A 16,292-nucleotide genomic window follows, 5' to 3' on the forward strand; every position below is an offset into this window, starting at 1 on the left:
CTCTGCTGGCAGCTGCCCAAGAACATGGTGTTTTAATCCAGTTTTCTACAAAAACGGGTCTGAAGGATAAAGAATGAGCAGCTCTGGCAGCAGGGGCTCTACTGGGACATGGCACAGGGGTCTTAGGGTGCACTGCCCCCCATGGATGCAGCAGCCTTCAGATCTGGCACGTTTTGGAGTTGCCCACTGTCTATGGATGCTACAGGACAGGGGAGCAGGGATGCAGACAAAGTGGGGACACCCAGGTGATGGTCCCTGTCCCCAAGCCCCCAGTGGCATGTCATGGCTGACATCCTGCCCAGGTGCCATCAGGACCCTTTGCTGCTCTCTGTCTCTCCTCACAGCGGATCCAAGGTGGAAGATGACGGTCCCGGTGCCCAACAGCACGGCGGTGTCATGGGCATGGTCAGAGCTGGAGCCAGAGCTGGAGCGGTCACCCTGCTTGGTTGGCATCGTCCCCATTGTGTATTACAGTGTCCTGCTGGGGCTGGGACTGCCAGGTGAGGGGGCTGAGGGTGCTGGGGGCTGGAAAGAAAAGTCCTCAGGATGGAGGGGCTTAACGTGCTCACCCCCAGCCTTTGACCTGGCCCCGGTGCCCGGCTGTGCTGCCTGGCCCCAGGGCAGGTGCCACCTCCATGGGGACAGATGGTATTTGCATTGCTTGGGCTGCCACACAGAAGAGATTAATCAGCCCAGTAAATCCCCATAGTACCAGGATATTTATAGCTCCCCTCAGATGGAGCCTGGGCAGCCCCGGTGTCTGGGAGCTGTGAAGGTGGTGGGGGGGACTGTGAGCCCCCAGCTCTCACCTCCACCCATCGCTCCCCTCCCTCCAGTGAACATCCTGACTGCCGTGGCCCTGTCCCGTCTGGCCACCAGGACCAAGAAGTCGTCGTACTGGTACCTGCTGGCCCTGACCACCTCCGACATCCTCACCCAGGTCTTCATCATCTTCGTGGGCTTCATCCTGCAGACAGCCATCCTGGCACGGGCAGTGCCCAGCGCCTTCATCCACACCGTCAACGTGCTGGAGTTCACAGCCAACCATGCGTCCACCTGGGTCACCGTCCTGCTGACCGTGGATCGCTACGTGGCCCTGTGCCACCCTCTGCGCTACCGCACCGTGTCCTACCCACGGCGCACCCGCAAGATCATCGTGGCCGTCTTCGCCGTGGCATTGGCCACCGGCATCCCCTTCTACTGGTGGCTGGATATGTGGCGTGACGCCGACCCCCCCACGGCGCTGGACACGGCGCTCAAGTGGCTGCACTGTGTCACCATCTACTTCCTGCCCTGCAGCATCTTCCTGGCCACCAACTCCATCATCATCCTCAAGCTGAAGCGCCGGAGGCGCGCGGGGGGCAGCAAGACCACGGCCCTTCTGCTGGCCGTCACCACCGTCTTCGTCGTGCTCTGGGCTCCCCGGACCATCGTCATGATGTGCCACCTCTATGTGGCCTCGGTCAGGAGGGACTGGCGCGTGCACCTGGCTTTGGACATCGCCAACATGGTGGCCATGCTCAACACCTCCCTCAACTTCTTCCTCTACTGCTTCGTCAGCCAGACCTTCCGCCGCACGGTGGGCGAGGTGCTGCGGGGACACCCCCGGCAAGGCCCCCGCCGTGCCAGTGGCCACTTCTCACCCCCAGCCCTGAAACCACTGAAGCTGCTGGGCAGCACCACGCTCTGAGCCAGGGCGGTGCCCAGCTGGCAGTCCTGGTGCCCACCCCGCCCCACACATTGCACCGTGACCCAGGGAGACCCCACCCTCCACAGAGCCAGGGTTAATGCTGCTGGTGGAGGCAGGAGGAGCTGGTTGTTCCCAGACACTCATTTGGGGATATTTTGTGGTGCTTGCCTGGCAGCAGCATGCCAGGATGGGCAGCTCAGCCCTGCCCATGCTCAGCCCCTTGCTCAGTGTTGGAACTCATCCAGGGAACTCATCCAGGACATGCCCCAGCTCAGTGGCACCGAGGTTCCTGCAGAACCCGGGGGCTGCCCGTGGTGAGGGGTGGAGGGCATGAGTGAGCTCCTGAGAGCTGCGACAAGGACGTGGCACCCACTGGCTGCCACTCCATAAACTGCCATGCTGAGACCAAAACTCTGCCTGGGTCCGGCTCCCTGCAGGCAGCTGGAATGGAGGCACCCTGCACCAGCATCTCTGGCACAGGGTCCCCCTGCCCATGCCCCGGCCCCACTGCCTGGGAGTGCTGGAGGGAGCCCCCACAGGGTCTGCTGTCCCCACTAGTGGGGTCTGGATGCGTGGTAAGATCACAGGTTTTGGCCCCCACCCATTAATCCCCCTGACAGCAGCCTCCCTGGCAATGCCCCCATGCATTGGGTGCAGTCAGTTCTGCCCTCCCAGTTACACCAGTGCCAAACTGGTGTGACACTGGAGGAGCGACCGTGCCGTGCCAGCCTGTCCGCAGTTGCCAGCAGAGGGCAGGGATGGAACACTGCGGAGCTGGCACTGCCGGGGCAGGGACCTGGCACCCCCAGCCCCCCAAACCAGCCCTGCCGCCGCCCTAATTCCCCGTAAGGTCCTTAGCGTAATCCCCTAAAACCGTCCAGCCTTTCTTTTCAGATTCCCGAGACGGGGCAGGACAGACCCAGGGGGTGCCCGGGGGGGAATCAGGGCCTCATCTGGCTCCTGGCAGGGCACAGAGACAGCCCCAAACCCCACCAGACCCCCTGCCCACCCCCGAGCCCTGGCTGTGCCCGCACTGGGTTGGGATGGGGAGCAGCCTTTGCCCCCAGGGTGTGGGGCTGACCCACTCGTGGGCCCACCCTGCCCCCGCACCCAGGTCATTCTCCGGCGGGGACAGACCCCGCCGGGGATATCACCTCATCCCAGGCCGGATCCCTCTCGGGGGACAGGGTTAAAGCCCGACCCGGTGGCGCGGGGGGTACCTGGGAGGTTCTCGCTCCATTAATTCTGGCACGTGAGGAGAGCAGAACCGGGAAGGGATTAGTTATTAACCCGACCGCGGGCAGGGGCTGAGGGGCCGCGGGGTGGGGGGCTCGGCTGCCTCGGGAACCCTCGGCGGGAGCTCCGGGATTGCCACCGGCCCCCCCGATTGCCACCGTCCCCCCTGTGCCAACCGGTGCGTATTTACTTGGCAAAGGAGGTGGAAATGTGCTGACGGCGTCCGCCGGCGCGAGGGGCTCCGCTGGGAACGGCTCCGAGCACCGACCGGAGCGGAGGGAGGCTCTGGGAGGGCAGCAGGGACCCCCAGCTCCAGGTCCGGCTCTCACCTTCCCGAGGGGAGCCGCCGCGGAGACGGGGTTCAGCCAGCCGTGCCACCGTGCCAGCCGTGCCAGCCGCCCGTCCCTGCGGCTCCCGAGGAAAGGTAAGCCTGGAAAAAATGCGCCCGGCGTGCTGATGTTTTCGGATAGAGTCTGGCCAGGGTCCAGGTCCCGGTGCTGAGCGACATCGCAGCCCCTCACTGTGGCCTCTGTGCTGGAAGGACCAGTTCTGCCCAGTTCTACCACTGGGATCGCGGTTCCAAGCCCACCCAGAGCACCGGGAGCTGGGATTGTGCTCTGCCCGCGTCGGGAGGTCAGGGCGAGGGATTCACCGCCCCGAGAGGAAACCGAGGGCAGCGCATGGTGGGCATCACCCCCCAGTGACTCCGCAGCGTGTTGGGGTCTTTCTGTAGGACCTATAAAAACGCCGGGAGCAAGCAATGGGGGCTAGAAACGCGGGCAGGGTCCCTGTGGGAAGGGCGAGCAGAAAATGCGCACAGGGGGTGGAACATGAGTGTCTCCGTGGGAAGGGGGCTGAAATCACCCGCCGTGGGGCGATGGGGGGTCCCCGTGGGAAGGAGATGAGGAAATCACCAGCCAAGAAGGGAAGCACAAAGGCGAAGGCTGTGCGGCCAGCGGGCAGCCTCGGCGGGACGGACGCCTGCCGGTGGCCCCACGGGGGTCACGGGGGTCTCGTGCTGAGTCAGCAGCCGGGAAAGCCTCCGGCGGAAGGAAGCAGCCGGTGGAGAGGCCGGGCTGCGGTGTGGGGGCGGCAGGACAAGCTCCCGGCACCGCTTATCCAAGGCTGAGCCTTTCCCGGCTGTCCAATCCTGGAGCCCGCGCTCCAGATCCCTGGGGAAACTGAGGCACGAATGCCGCTGCAGAGCCCCTGGCCTGCACTGGGATGATCCAATCCCAAACACCATCCTGAAACCAAATGATCCTTAAGAAGAGGGCGGGAGGGTGGCGGTGGCGCAGCTCTGAGCCTGGACACACCGTCCTGTCCCCGGGGGCTCCGGCGAGCGCCGGTCCTTGTGCCACGGGTGCCGCCGGTTCCGGTGGGATCCGGTCCTGCCACTGGAGGCTCAGCTGCCCTTTCTCCCCGGATTGTTTTCATCCCAGCCTGGACTGGGGCAGGCCCCGCCGGAGGCACATTGAACTTTCCTCTGCATCTTTCACCCTCTTGCTTCACACTCCCGAAATAGCAGCGCCTGCCTGGAAACCTCTCCAAGGGCTGGTAGGGCCCCCGGGGTGCCCCAAATCTCCCAGGGCTTTTCCCCATCCCCAGGGATGGATGGGGTGATTGTGGGGTGCCCATCCCAACTCCAGGGTCGTGGCCATCACCCGTCGTGACAGGGACCACCAAACCCTGCCAGTGCCCCAAGTTGGGGCTGCCCTCCTCCCCGACCCTCTGCAGAAAGGGTTTTTTCTGGGGTTTCTCTGGGGCTTTCTGTGTCCCGCTGCCCTGCCAAGGGCTCCGGGTTTATCCATCAGCTGACATTCCTGCGGGAGGCCCCTCCGGGCCAGTTATCCTTACACGGTGGGGCCGCCTGTGGAGCACCACTCCCGGCTCCCACCCCAGAGCCCACCAGAGGTGGAAGATCCAGCGTGGGTGACAGAGATCCCGCTGCTCCGTCCCTTGTTCCCTGAGGGTCATTCCTGATGTGCAGCGCTCAGCAGGGCCGGGCTGAGACACCCAGACTCATCACATCGATGGCCAGTGGGCTCCCACATGTTTCACCCCCAGTCCAGGCTCTGTCCCCCTCAGCCCCATCCGTGCCCCGGGGCAACGCCCCCGCTCCATCTCTTGTCCCTTGAGGGTCTTTCCCGGGGAGCAGCGCTCGGCAGAGCCAGGCTGAGCCCCCCCAGGCTCATCACACCGATGGCCAGGTGGGCTCCCCCCTGTTCCTCCCCTCCCAGCGCAGGCTCTTCCACCCCACCAGCCCCCTCCGTGCACCGGTGCGGCACCCCCGCCGCTGCGGGACCCCGGTGCTCCCGCCCGGTGCGGCGGGGCAGGTCCCGGCCGGCCCCAATCGCGCTCCCGGGGCTGAGCCGCACCTCGGGGAGGGGCCGGGCCAGGCAGGCGCACGGTGCGGCGGCACCGGGGCTGGCTCGGCTAGGCACGGGGGGAGCGGAGCGCCGGGCACCGGGGGCTGCGGCCGGTGAGCGGGGCGGGGTTGGGGGGAGCGAGCCCTGCGGGAGTGGGGGGCACCGGCAGCGCCGACGGGAAGAGTTCAGGACCGGGACCGAGAGCCGTCCGCCCCCGCGGCTCCTCCGGCCGGAGGACTGGGGGCGGCTCCGGCGGAGTTTCGGGGCCAGGAGCGCCGGGAAGGTGCGGGATGGGGGTGCGGGAGGACCAGGCGGGGGGAACCGGCGGGAGGGGCAGGGGAAGCGGGACAGGAGTGCGGTGGAGGGGGGGAAGCCAGCGCGCGGTGCGAGGGACCGGGCGGGGCTGCAGGAGGAGCAGAACTGGGGACGGGGGTGCAGGCGCGGGGGAAACCGGGCGGAGGGTGCGGGAGTACCGGGCTGGTGGTGAGGGGGAAACCGGACTGGGGGATGCGGTGGGAACCGTCCCAGCGCGGTGCTAGGGGTCCCTGTCCCCATCCCGGGGCTGGGGGTGCCCGGTTCGGGGTGCCCCTCAGGGGACCGGGGCTCCCGGCTGGGGTCTCCTCCCGATTTCCTCTCCCAGCAGTGAGGCTGCAGCTTTCTCGCTGCCTCCTCTTCCCTGTGGCCACCATGGGGTGGCAGGAATGGGGTGGACGCGGTGGGGACAGGGACTGGGACCCCGTGCCATGCTGTGCCATGCTGTGCTGTGCCGTGCCAGGCTGCGGCTGCCTACGTGCTAGCAGGCTGGACATGCAACCTGCACTGGGCTGCTGCCCAAAGCCAGAGGGAAGTGGACAGGAGAAGTGGGAAGAGGAAGGTGGTGACACAGAGAGACAAGGCAAGGGGACAGCTCTGTCCCCCGCTATCACCTCTGCCATCTGGTCTGGGCCCACATTTGGGGTTCCCGGGAAGCTGTCAGGCACTGGAGGAAGGGATCAGGACAGCCCCAGAGAACTCTCATGTTGGGAGGGATCATATGGGGCACAGAGGGATTGAGCCCCTCCTCAGCTGCCACCAAACTCCAGGCAAGGAGCCAGTGAGGGACATGTGGCTGCCTGGTCTCATCTGCAGCTCCCTGGCCATGTCGGGTGAGCTCAGCTATGACAGCAGGGCAGAGCTCCCCAGGACCCCCCTGCTCACCATGGGATGCCCAGTGGGGACCACAGGCAGGGATGCTCCGAGCTGGGAGCTGATCCCCATCCCCAGTGTCTGTGCCCTGACCCCACTGTGTCCTGCAGGGTCCCTGGATGCCACGGTGCAGGATGGGCACCACGGCCGTGCTGCTGGCCCTGCTCCCCACGGCCACCGCACAGTCCACGCCACCCCCCGGCTGCAGCCACGACCTCTCCTCCCTCTACTACAACCTCTGCGACCTCTCAGCAGGCTGGGGCATCGGGGTGGAAGCAGTGGCCAGCCTCGGCGTGGTGACCACCTTCGTGCTCACCATCGTCCTGGTGGCCAGCCTGCCCTTCGTGCAGGACCACCAGAAGAAGAGCCTGGTGGCCACGCAGGTCTTCTTCCTTCTGGGCACCTTTGGGCTCTTCTGCCTGACCTTTGACTTCATCGTGGGGCCGGATTTCTCCACCTGCACCTCACGTCGCTTCCTCTTCGGTGTCCTCTTCGGCATCTGCTTCTCCTGCCTGCTGGCGCACGCCGTGGCCCTCAACTTCTTGGCGCGGCGCAACCGGGCCCCGCGGGGCTGGGTGACGCTGGCGGTGGCCCTGTCCCTCGCCTCGGTCGAGGTCATCATCAACGCCGAGTGGCTCATCATCACAGTGGCACGGAGTGGGGGTGGCCCCGGGGACCCCTGCCAGCTGGCGGACGCTGACTTCGTCATGGCCCTCATCTACGTCATGGCCCTGCTGGTGGCCGCCTTTGGCACGGCCTGGCCAACCCTCTGCGGCCGCTATGGCCGCTGGCGCAAGCACGGCGCCTTCATCCTGGCCACCACCGGCCTCTCCGTGGCCATCTGGCTGGCGTGGACCATCATGTACTTGTATGGGAACCAGCGTGCCGGACACAAGCCTGGCTGGGATGATCCCACACTGGCCATCGCGCTGGTCTGTAACGCCGCCGCCTTCCTCCTGCTCTATGTCATCCCCGAGGTGACGCACGTGACACGGCACGGCCCTGAGCAGGCCTTTGAGGACGACGGCTACCCCACGCGTGGGGTGGGCTATGAGACCATCCTCAAGGAGCAGAAGTCGCAGAGCATGTTCGTGGAGAACAAGGCCTTCTCCATGGATGAGCCATCCTTTGGTAGGCGCCATGGACCCTCCCACCCCACGGCAGGGCTGCCAGCGGGCACCATCCTCCTGGGGACCCTGGGGGATGTCCCCACCGGGGATGGCAGTGGTGGGGGGGTGATGAGACGTCTGGCAGTGACCTGCCCGGCACTGGCGCCTGCTGCTGTTGTGGCTCCCAAGAACTGGGCGGGCTGGGTGTACCAGTTTGGGCTGAGCCCAGCAGCCGCAGGGAACTCCCTCCCTGGCGTGGGGTGCCTGCGGCTCCCGCCCCTCCGCCCCAGGCCCACGAGACCCTGCAATAACAGGGGGTGGTGACAGTACCAGTGGGCATCGTGGGCGGGCACACCAGGTGTCTGTGCCCCATGAAGGAGGGAGCATCCCCGTGAGCAGCACCTGCACCTGAGAGACCCTACAATAACAACCCGTGGTCAGGCAGCAGTGATGCCAGCCCTGGGGACAGGAGTGTCCCACAGGAAAGGCACGGAGCTGCTCTGTCAGCTCGTTAAAGCTGCTAACAAGGTACAGGGGGGTGGGAGTGGCTCCATGGTGACTGTCCCCATGTCTCAGCAGCCAAGAAGCCGGTGTCCCCATACAGTGGCTACAATGGGCAGCTACTGACCAGCGTCTACCAGCCCACTGAGATGGCTCTGATGCACAAAGGGACGGTGAGTGTGACATCAGGGCTGGCCACATCCTGCCAGGAGCAACGGGCATGGGGGACAGGGTGTGGATGAGGGGCTCCCGTGACTCCTTGTGTCCCAGTGGCTGCTGTAATGGGGTGGGGACCTTCCAAGCCTTCCACCTCCGGGACCCTGTGGGGCTGGGGTGTTCCCAGTGCTGTGACCTCCCTCCCCCGTGTCTGTCCCTCAGAGTGAAGGTCCCTACGACGTGATCCTGCCCCGTGCCTCCACCAGCCCCATGCCTGGCAGTGCCAGCTCCACGCTCCGAGCCGAGGACGCCTTCTCGGCACAAGCCCGGCACTCCAGCATCCCGAGGGACACCCGGAGCTGCCAGGTGGGTGAACGGTGGCTGCAGCATGGGCAAAGTCCTGCTCTGCCATGGTGACAGCTCTGCCTGGCACCCAGAGCTCCCCGGTGGGTCACATGTCGGTGGTGCTGGTGCCACCGCAGTGCCACCCCGCTCTGCCCGCAGGTGCAGTCCCCGTACAGCAGGAACCGGTGGTGAAGCCCCTGTGACGCAGCTCCTGCAGTGCCGGCACAGCCACGGCCCCTCCATCCCGCTCCCCAGGGCTCGCCAAACCTCATCCCACCCTGACGTGTGAATCCCACCCCGGCTGGCAGCCAGAGCTGGTTCCTGCCCGTGGCATTCCTGGACACAGTCCCAGAGTCAGCGTTCCCACCTGCCCATGGACCCCCACATCCCTGCCTCAAGGACTGGCTCCTGTGGGGACACCCCCAGTTGTCGCCTCGCTGCCTTCACAATGCACAGGCACCCCTGCCTTCTCCAGGCCATGGACCCTACAAAGCTGGGGAGCCCATGGGACCCCCACCCAGGGGACCCTCAGCACCGAGCCCCTGGCCCCACACTGACCCCCCCCAGCCCTGGGAACCCCCAGCTGAACTGGCCCCAGCAGGGCACAAGGGAACACAAACCTGTTCACAGCTCTGTGTCCTTCTGTGCCTCTGTTTCCCCATTTCTGGGAAAGGGGTCTGCTGAGGGTCCAGGGGATCAGTGCCTTGCTGGGGCTGGGGACCAGCCCCCCACAGCTCTGGCCGCCTTCTCGGTGCCTTCCCGACTCAGGGCTTGGGGACCCCTGCAGGGAGTGGGGAGGGAGCTGGGCCCCTCGCCCTCCTTGCAGCTTTCTCTGTCAAATTCCCTTTTTTCCAGGTCACCCCAATAAAGGTGGTTTTTCCTACGATACTGTCACAGGTGGCCTGTGATGGGTGTCCCAGGTGTCCCCAGTCCCACCGGCTGTTCTCACGGGCTCAGCCCCACGCCCCCATTTAGGGGAGTGACAGGGAGCATCGGGGGGCTCTGGGCAGTGTCCCTGGCACCCCCATCCCCCCCAGCCGGGGCCGCTGGGCCAGCATCCCGTGGGCAGATGGTGCCGGGCAGGAGGTGGCACAGCACGGAGGACGTGCCAAGGTCGTGGTGGTTTTCCCGCTCGGATTGCCTTCCCCTCCACAGCCATTCCTCCTCCTCCGGGCAGGAAGCCTGCGGCCAGCAGTGCCATGAATTATTCAGGGCCGGAATGGCTCCGTGGGGGCAGCGGGTGACCCGGTCTCCTTGAGCTGGAGCCGGGATGGCGGCGCCGGGGCTGCCGGTGGGACCCGCAGGGGGAATGTGGCACTCGCCATGTCCCGGCTATGCCTTCAGCTGGCACAAGCCCACGCTCCCAGCTCCGGGGACGCGGCCGCGGGAGCAGCCGGGTGTTTGCAGCAGGATGTGGCCGTGCCCCCCCGGGCTGTGCCGCGTCACCCGTGTTTACCTGTCACCTGTGTTTACCCGGTGCCGAGTGGCAGCGGGGACATTGCCCAGCAGCACCAGGCACTCGGTGTCACCAGGGCCACTGTCACCACAACACGCCCGCCTCCCCGCCGCGGGCACCGCATGGCACAGCGCGTGACACCCCCCCCCCCAACCCCCCCCAAAGTCACCTCCACCTTCCCGGGGACATCCTGGGGACGGCAAAGCCGCCTGAAAAACAAGGTGCGAAGACTGCAGGGGGACTGCAGGGGACAGCGGAGCGGCTCCGCAGCCGTGCCCAGCCCCTCCGGAAGAGCGGGATCCCACCGGCCCCGCCAGCGCCGGCCGCAGCGCGGGGCGGCCCCGCTCCAACAGGGAACGCTTTGTGCCGCCGGGGCCGCCGAACAGCGGCGCCTTTGTCCGGCCAGGTGAGGCAGACACGGCTGCGCCGAGCCGGGAGCAGCCCCGGAGCCTCCTCGGAGCCGGGGGCTGCCCGGATTGGGGAGGGCGGGGGGGGTCGCAGGGTGGTGGCAGCACACCTGGCACTGGGTCATCGTGACCAGGGCCAGGCAGGGACGCGGGCAGTGATGCCAAGGGCAGGGCTGTGTGTGGCTGCAGTCCCGGGGCTAAAGCAGGGTCACCAACAGCAACAATAAAGGCAAGTGACACCGTGCAGGTGAGTCCTGTGGCACGCTCCATGTCCCAAACTCTGCCTCAACTGTCCTCCCACAGGGTTGAGCTGGCCAGGCACTGGGGTCTCCTCACGGCTGAGGAACGAGGCTCCTGCCCCCATCAGAGCCCTGCCAGGACCAGCCTGTGAGATGACTGGGACTGCCACCTGTCAGCACAGAAGTGTCCCTAAGGAATCCCTAATCCCAATTCCCTAAGGAACCAGGAGCACAGAGACGCTCACACCACCAGCTCCCACTGGCACTTTTTACTCCAAGCAGCTCCGTGGCACCACAGGGACCCCTCTCCAGTGCTGAGACATGGAGTGTGGAGCTGTGGCAAGCCCCAGGTCTCAGCAGTGACACAAGAGCGTCAGGGCAATGTCCCTCTCGAATCCCAAGATCCTCAGCCCGGACCGGCCCGGGCACGCTCCCGCTCCAGCTGTTTGCGCCTCTGGATGTCCCTGTAGGCCTGGATGACGCGAGTCCGCTCCTCCTCCAGGATGCGCTGGCGAGCCATCGACATCACCGGGGACACAGGGGACACGGGGAACTCCTGGCTCTGGCCCAGGCGAGGCGACAGGAGGAGCTGCTTCCGTCCAGCCTGCAGGCAGAGATGAGCCAGCTCAGGGATGAAGGATGAGACACCCGGACTGCACTCCAAGGAGCTGTCACTGGCTCACTGAGGCCACCGCTGCCCTCCCAGGTACCCAAGGGGTGGGTGGCATTGTCCCCAGAGCTCACCTGCTCAGCAGGACCCCGTCCCCTGGGCCGTGAGGTGATGGTGGGTGGCTGTGTTACCACCTCTCCGAACGGCACCGTGTCTGCAAGTGAAGGGGGAGCCAGGGTCAGTGGGAGACCCTCGGGATGCCCAGCCCAGCTCTCCCCACCCCTCCACGAGCTGTCCCCCGGCCTGGGGGGGGTCACTTCAGCCCTCCCACTTCATTCCCACCTTGGAACAGGCTCTTCTCCAGCATGGCCTCTTTCTTCTCCTCCTTCCTCTTCCGAGCTTTTTCCAGCTTCCTTTTCTGAAACCTGAAGACCCACATTATGGCTGGGGCTCAGGAGTGGACAGGGAGCAAGGAATGAGTCCCTACCCCATGGGAGCCCCCCAAATCCCACAGCTTTTCCCCCAGGAGGGTGAAGCAGGCTTGTGGCTCTGTTCCCAGAGATCTATCCCCATGGAAAAGGGACTCACAGCCCCACACCTGCACCCCCAACCACTGCCAACACCAGACCTGCCCTGCAGAACTGGGCAAGGGCTCAGGCCATACATCCAGCTCCCATGGCCATGCTCTCACTCTTTTTTCCTTTTGGACTTCTCTGGAGCCGTCGCCTCCTTCTCAGGCTCCCGCTGGAGCTGATTCTCCGTGAGGAAGCGGATGCGCTGCACCTCCTGCTCCATGCGGCAGATGTAGGAACGCTCTGACTCCCCCTTGCCCCTCCGGAACTTGGGCACAGGGTTGTCCCCTGGGGCCTTGGGGCCTTTGGATTCCTGCTGCTGCTTCTTCTCTAGGAGAGACAGGTGACATTTCTATAGATGTGACACCAGGGGGGTCCCTCTGGCCGGCAGAGCACGGGTGGGACATCACTGGAGGGAGAAGAATGTCCATGGTAGGATTCAGCCATGCCATGGGCTCCTGGGCCAGGCCTTGGCCACCTGCTCGGGCCACCTGCGTGTCCCACCTGCCACCCGCCTCTTCCCAGCATCTGGGCGCTTCAGGGCCTCGCGGCTCCGCATGAGCTCCCGCAGACGGAACGGGATCTCCTGCTCGTCAGGGTGTTTGGGCTTCATATTGTCCTTCTTCTCCTTCCTGGGGAAAATGAGAACAGTGACAGGACTCCAGGGAAGCACCAGGACCTGGAGGCTGGGACACCGGGACCCAAGTACAGAAGGATGCTGGGATTTGAGCACGGTGGGAAACCGACTCAGGCATGGCTGGACACCGGGGCCGAGGTATGGGGAGACATCAGGGTCAGCACGGGCAGACATCGGGACGTGAGCACGGATAGAGATCAGGACGCAGACGCCGAGAACGGGACCCCCTCCAGGGCCCACCCGCGTGGGTCCAGCTCCCAAACCGGGAGCGATCCCGAGTGGATCCCGCGGGCACTGACCTGCTGCGCAGCGGGACAGCCGGTCCATGTTCCGATCCTGCTCCCGCTTTCTGTCCCGGTCCCGGTCTCTGTCCCTGTTTCGGTCCCGGTCTCTGTCTCTGTTTCGGTCCCGATCTCAGTTTCTGTCGCGGTCCCCGGACCGGTTTCTGCCGCTGTCCCGGTCCCGGTGTCCCAGCCATGGTTCCGCCGCTCCTCACGCGGCCGTTCCGCCGCCACTTCCGGATTTCTGGCCCCGCCCCCCGCCGCTTATTGGTCTCAGCTGCCCCACAACTCCCGCCTTGCTGAGCGCTGCGGGCTTCCATTGGCTACGATCGCTGTCACTCAGAGAGGAGGCGGGGCCAGGGCCTGCGGCCGGATGCTGCTGCGGGGGGCGCGGGGTCTGGCGGGGGCGCGCCGGGGGGTGAGCGGGGCCAGGGGGGACAACGGGGGGACAAGGGGGGGAAAACGGGGGGCTGGAGCCCGGGGAGACACGGGGGAGTCCTCGGGAGTGCTGGGTGTGAGATGTGAGCGAGGACGGGAGGACACGGGGGTGTTGGAGTGTCATGGGGGGGTGCTGGGGATGGCGGGGGACAAGGGGGGCTTGGGGGTGTGGGCGAGATGAGGGGACAAGGATGTGTTGGGAATGGGGCTGAGGGGGGTACAAGGTAGAAGGGGGTGGGGGGCAGGAATTGGGGGTGCTGGGGAGGGGGGATACACTGGGAACAGGGGGTTCCTGTGGCTGAGTTGGGGTGCAGCAGCCCCGCCGTGCCCCCCCAGACTGGCACTACCATGGGGGTCTCGTCCTTCCTTGCAGCCCCCAAACAACCCCACAGAAGGGACCCCGTGCCCCAACCGTGCCAACACCTGCAGCCCCCGGGGACATTCGGACACCCCAGCAACGGCCGGCGGCCCCTCGGACACTCCAGGAAGGGACAACAGGACAGCCACCCCTAATGGTGACAGGGGGGACCCTCCTGCAGCCCCCCTGATGCCCCCCCCGCCCACCCACTGCTGCGGGACCGGCTGCCCCAACTGTGTCTGGGTGGGATACGTGGAGGAGCTGCTGGAGCTGCACCGGGATGGTGGAGCCCAGGCCTTGGCGGCCGTGGAGCAGCACGTGGAGGACGAGAACATCAAAATGATCCTCAGGATGGAGATCAGGCTGCGTGCCAGGAAGGACTGAGCCTCCCCTCGGCCTCCCAAAATGACGGGAGACAGCCCTGGGGTGCCAGGATCTGGACTGGGGTTATTTATAGTGTTTATTGTGTGCTGAGCACGGGATCCCAGGGGTGTCACACGAGGTCGGGTCACCTCCTGTCTCAGAGGGAGCTGCCCTTGGGGACAGGCAGTGGCTCAGGCCTCTCCTGAGCCCTGGATTTCCCAGGAGCTGGATGCTGTGCCCTCCTCATCTTGGCAAATCCCTGCCAAGGGCATGCTGGGACAGCCCTCCTCCTCCTCCTGTGCTCCCAGCTGGAATTTAAACACCTTGGAGGGATTTTCAGCACCTTGGCCGTGCCCTGGTGATGGGGAGGGCTGTGCCAGACCCCTCCTCACTGGCACCACAAAGCCTCTTAGGGGCCTCTCTATGGGGAGAGCTCAGGGGGACAGCGTGTGGCAGCGAGCACGTGGGAAGCAGCAGCCTCCTGTCAAGGACACTGGCCCTGTCCCTGGTGTCACATCCTGCCAGGCTGCACTCCAAGGTGCCTTTTCTGCCTCCATCTTAAATCTCCATAAACTTGTCCCAAACCCAACTCCCCTCCATCCTGGGGGATTTACAGCCACTGAGACCCACACAGACCCCCCACATCATCCCAGGACAAGGTCCCCAAGTAGCCACTGAGCCTTCAAGTGTCACTCAGTAATGAACCCCAATTAACAGCCAGGTTCTGCTCTCTGCCAGGGAAGTAGGTGGTTCTCCATGGAAAACACTCCTAGATCCCTTTAATCCTATTTGTTAGAGCCCAACTAATTGCAATTAGTGACAGGGGGTGAAGTTCAATTAAAGTGTGCCGAGATTAGTCTGTTTTTAATTGCTTTAGTACTGGATTAGGGAAGCTTTGGTGTGACACCGGCTGGGGGCAGGGGCTGCTGGACCAGGACACCCACCCAGGCTGGGATGAGACTGGCATGGGGTTCCCATCACTCTCTTTGGGAATGGGATCCCATATGAGAGGAGGCAGGATTCCCCCCATGTGGGATCCACTCCACACCTGGCCTGGTCAGGGCTAATCCTGACACCTCCCCTCCCCTCCCCCCCCCCCCCAGAGCAGGGGAAGGACACTGGATTACCCCTGGGGAAAGAAGGGAGGTAAATAATCCTATTACCCCCGGGCAGGATAAATCTCCCTCCCTGAAAGCCCCCCAGAGCATCTCCAGGCTGCAGGACGGAGGGAACTGGGCAGAGGGAGCAGCTCTGGAATCCAGAACCGTGGGACTCTGTGAGTCAGGAATTCCGGGCTGGGAGGGGACGTGGGGTTGCTTTGCTGCTCTTCCCACATCCAGGAACAGCTCCCTGGGTTGGATCCTTGTTCCCATGGCCATGTCCAGCTCTGCAGCAGGGCCAAATCCCTCATGGCAATCCCAGAGTTGGGCTTGTGCCACAAAATTCCCACTTCTGGTGCCATGGGCCATCCTCTGCTTCCCCTTCCAAGCCTGGGGTACCCACCACCCCAACACTCCAGCACAGACCTGGGCCAAGCCACGGGAAGGTCCCCAGGTTGTCTGGAGTAGGGGACAAGGGAGGGAAGGAGCAGCAGCAGCCCTGGTGCCCCCTGGGATTCCCTTCCCTGCCTTTGGGGATTAATGGATGAGCTGGGCTGAGTCAGCAGAGTGGGGAGGGGGCTCCACAAAGCCCAGCAGGGACTGGGGAGGAGGAGAAGCTGGTACCCCCCCCTTTCCCTGCAGAGGGTGTGAGGTCCTGTGCCAGCACCGGGTCCGAAGGGAACGCAGTGAGCCGGGGCTGCCAGCCCCCCACAGCCATGAGCCTGGAGCCCCCCAAGCTGGAGCTCAAATCGGCCACCAGGGTGACCGGGGGTCCTGCCACTCCCCGCAAGGGACCCCCCAAGTTCAAGCAGAGGCAGACGAGGCAGTTCAAGAGCAAACCCCCCAAAAAGGGGGTGCAAGGGTGAGTAGGGAATGAGATTGGGGGGGGGGGGGGGTGGAACCTGCCCGGGGTCAGGGTAGACAATCTCTCTTTCCTTGCAGGTTCGGTGACGACATCCCAGGCATGGAGGGGTTGGGAACAGGTATGGGAATGCCACGCCTTTGGCACGGGGGCAGGAGCTGTGGGGGAGGTCACAGTGTCTCAACCTCTGTCCCCTCTCTCCTCAGACATCACTGTCATCTGTCCCTGGGAAGCCTTCAGCCACCTGGAGCTGCATGAGCTGGCTCAGTACGGAATCATTTAGGATTTGGGCAGGCTCATCGACCCCGTAGTGCTGTGTAGGTCGAGGCCCCCGTGCCTGTGCTGGGGGGCTCAGCTTGGAAAAATGCTCATTAAACC

The 16,292-nt window shown here is 65.0% G+C and overlaps 5 protein-coding genes across 5 annotated transcripts; 4 read left to right on the forward strand and 1 right to left on the reverse strand.

Moving 5' to 3' along the window:
• Positions 1–361: 361 nt before the first annotated feature.
• On the forward strand, positions 362–1,690 carry GPR142 (G protein-coupled receptor 142). Its single transcript, XM_062506224.1, has 2 exons — positions 362–500; positions 837–1,690. The coding sequence occupies exons 1-2, from the start codon at positions 362–364 to the stop codon at positions 1,688–1,690; spliced, it is 993 nt and encodes a 330-aa protein (XP_062362208.1).
• A 4,306-nt stretch (positions 1,691–5,996) lies between these two features.
• On the forward strand, positions 5,997–8,783 carry GPRC5C (G protein-coupled receptor class C group 5 member C). The gene is given in 9 exon segments (XM_062506222.1): positions 5,997–6,027; positions 6,030–6,140; positions 6,143–6,275; positions 6,277–6,391; positions 6,393–6,440; positions 6,591–7,611; positions 8,169–8,263; positions 8,469–8,612; positions 8,751–8,783. Coding segments are annotated over 9 exon segments (1,731 nt in total).
• A 2,171-nt stretch (positions 8,784–10,954) lies between these two features.
• On the reverse strand, positions 10,955–13,011 carry CCDC137 (coiled-coil domain containing 137). The gene is made up of 6 exons (XM_062506225.1): positions 12,812–13,011; positions 12,380–12,507; positions 11,995–12,205; positions 11,646–11,728; positions 11,438–11,517; positions 10,955–11,318 (listed from the first exon to the last, which is right to left on the reverse strand). Exons 1-6 carry the CDS (start codon positions 12,988–12,990, stop codon positions 11,100–11,102), a joined length of 900 nt encoding a protein of 299 aa, XP_062362209.1. The 5' UTR covers positions 12,991–13,011; the 3' UTR covers positions 10,955–11,099.
• A 137-nt stretch (positions 13,012–13,148) lies between these two features.
• OXLD1 (oxidoreductase like domain containing 1) lies at positions 13,149–14,770 on the forward strand. The gene is made up of 2 exons (XM_062506415.1): positions 13,149–13,211; positions 13,605–14,770. The coding sequence occupies exons 1-2, from the start codon at positions 13,167–13,169 to the stop codon at positions 13,971–13,973; spliced, it is 414 nt and encodes a 137-aa protein (XP_062362399.1). The 5' UTR covers positions 13,149–13,166; the 3' UTR covers positions 13,974–14,770.
• A 998-nt stretch (positions 14,771–15,768) lies between these two features.
• Positions 15,769–16,197, forward strand: PDE6G (phosphodiesterase 6G). Its single transcript, XM_062506307.1, has 3 exons — positions 15,769–15,914; positions 15,995–16,035; positions 16,121–16,197. The coding sequence occupies exons 1-3, from the start codon at positions 15,769–15,771 to the stop codon at positions 16,195–16,197; spliced, it is 264 nt and encodes an 87-aa protein (XP_062362291.1).
• The last annotated feature ends 95 nt before the right edge of the window (positions 16,198–16,292 follow it).

The sequence above is a fragment of the Cinclus cinclus genome, chromosome 20 (assembly GCF_963662255.1).
Source record: "Cinclus cinclus chromosome 20, bCinCin1.1, whole genome shotgun sequence".
NCBI classification, from domain to species: domain Eukaryota; kingdom Metazoa; phylum Chordata; class Aves; order Passeriformes; family Cinclidae; genus Cinclus; species Cinclus cinclus.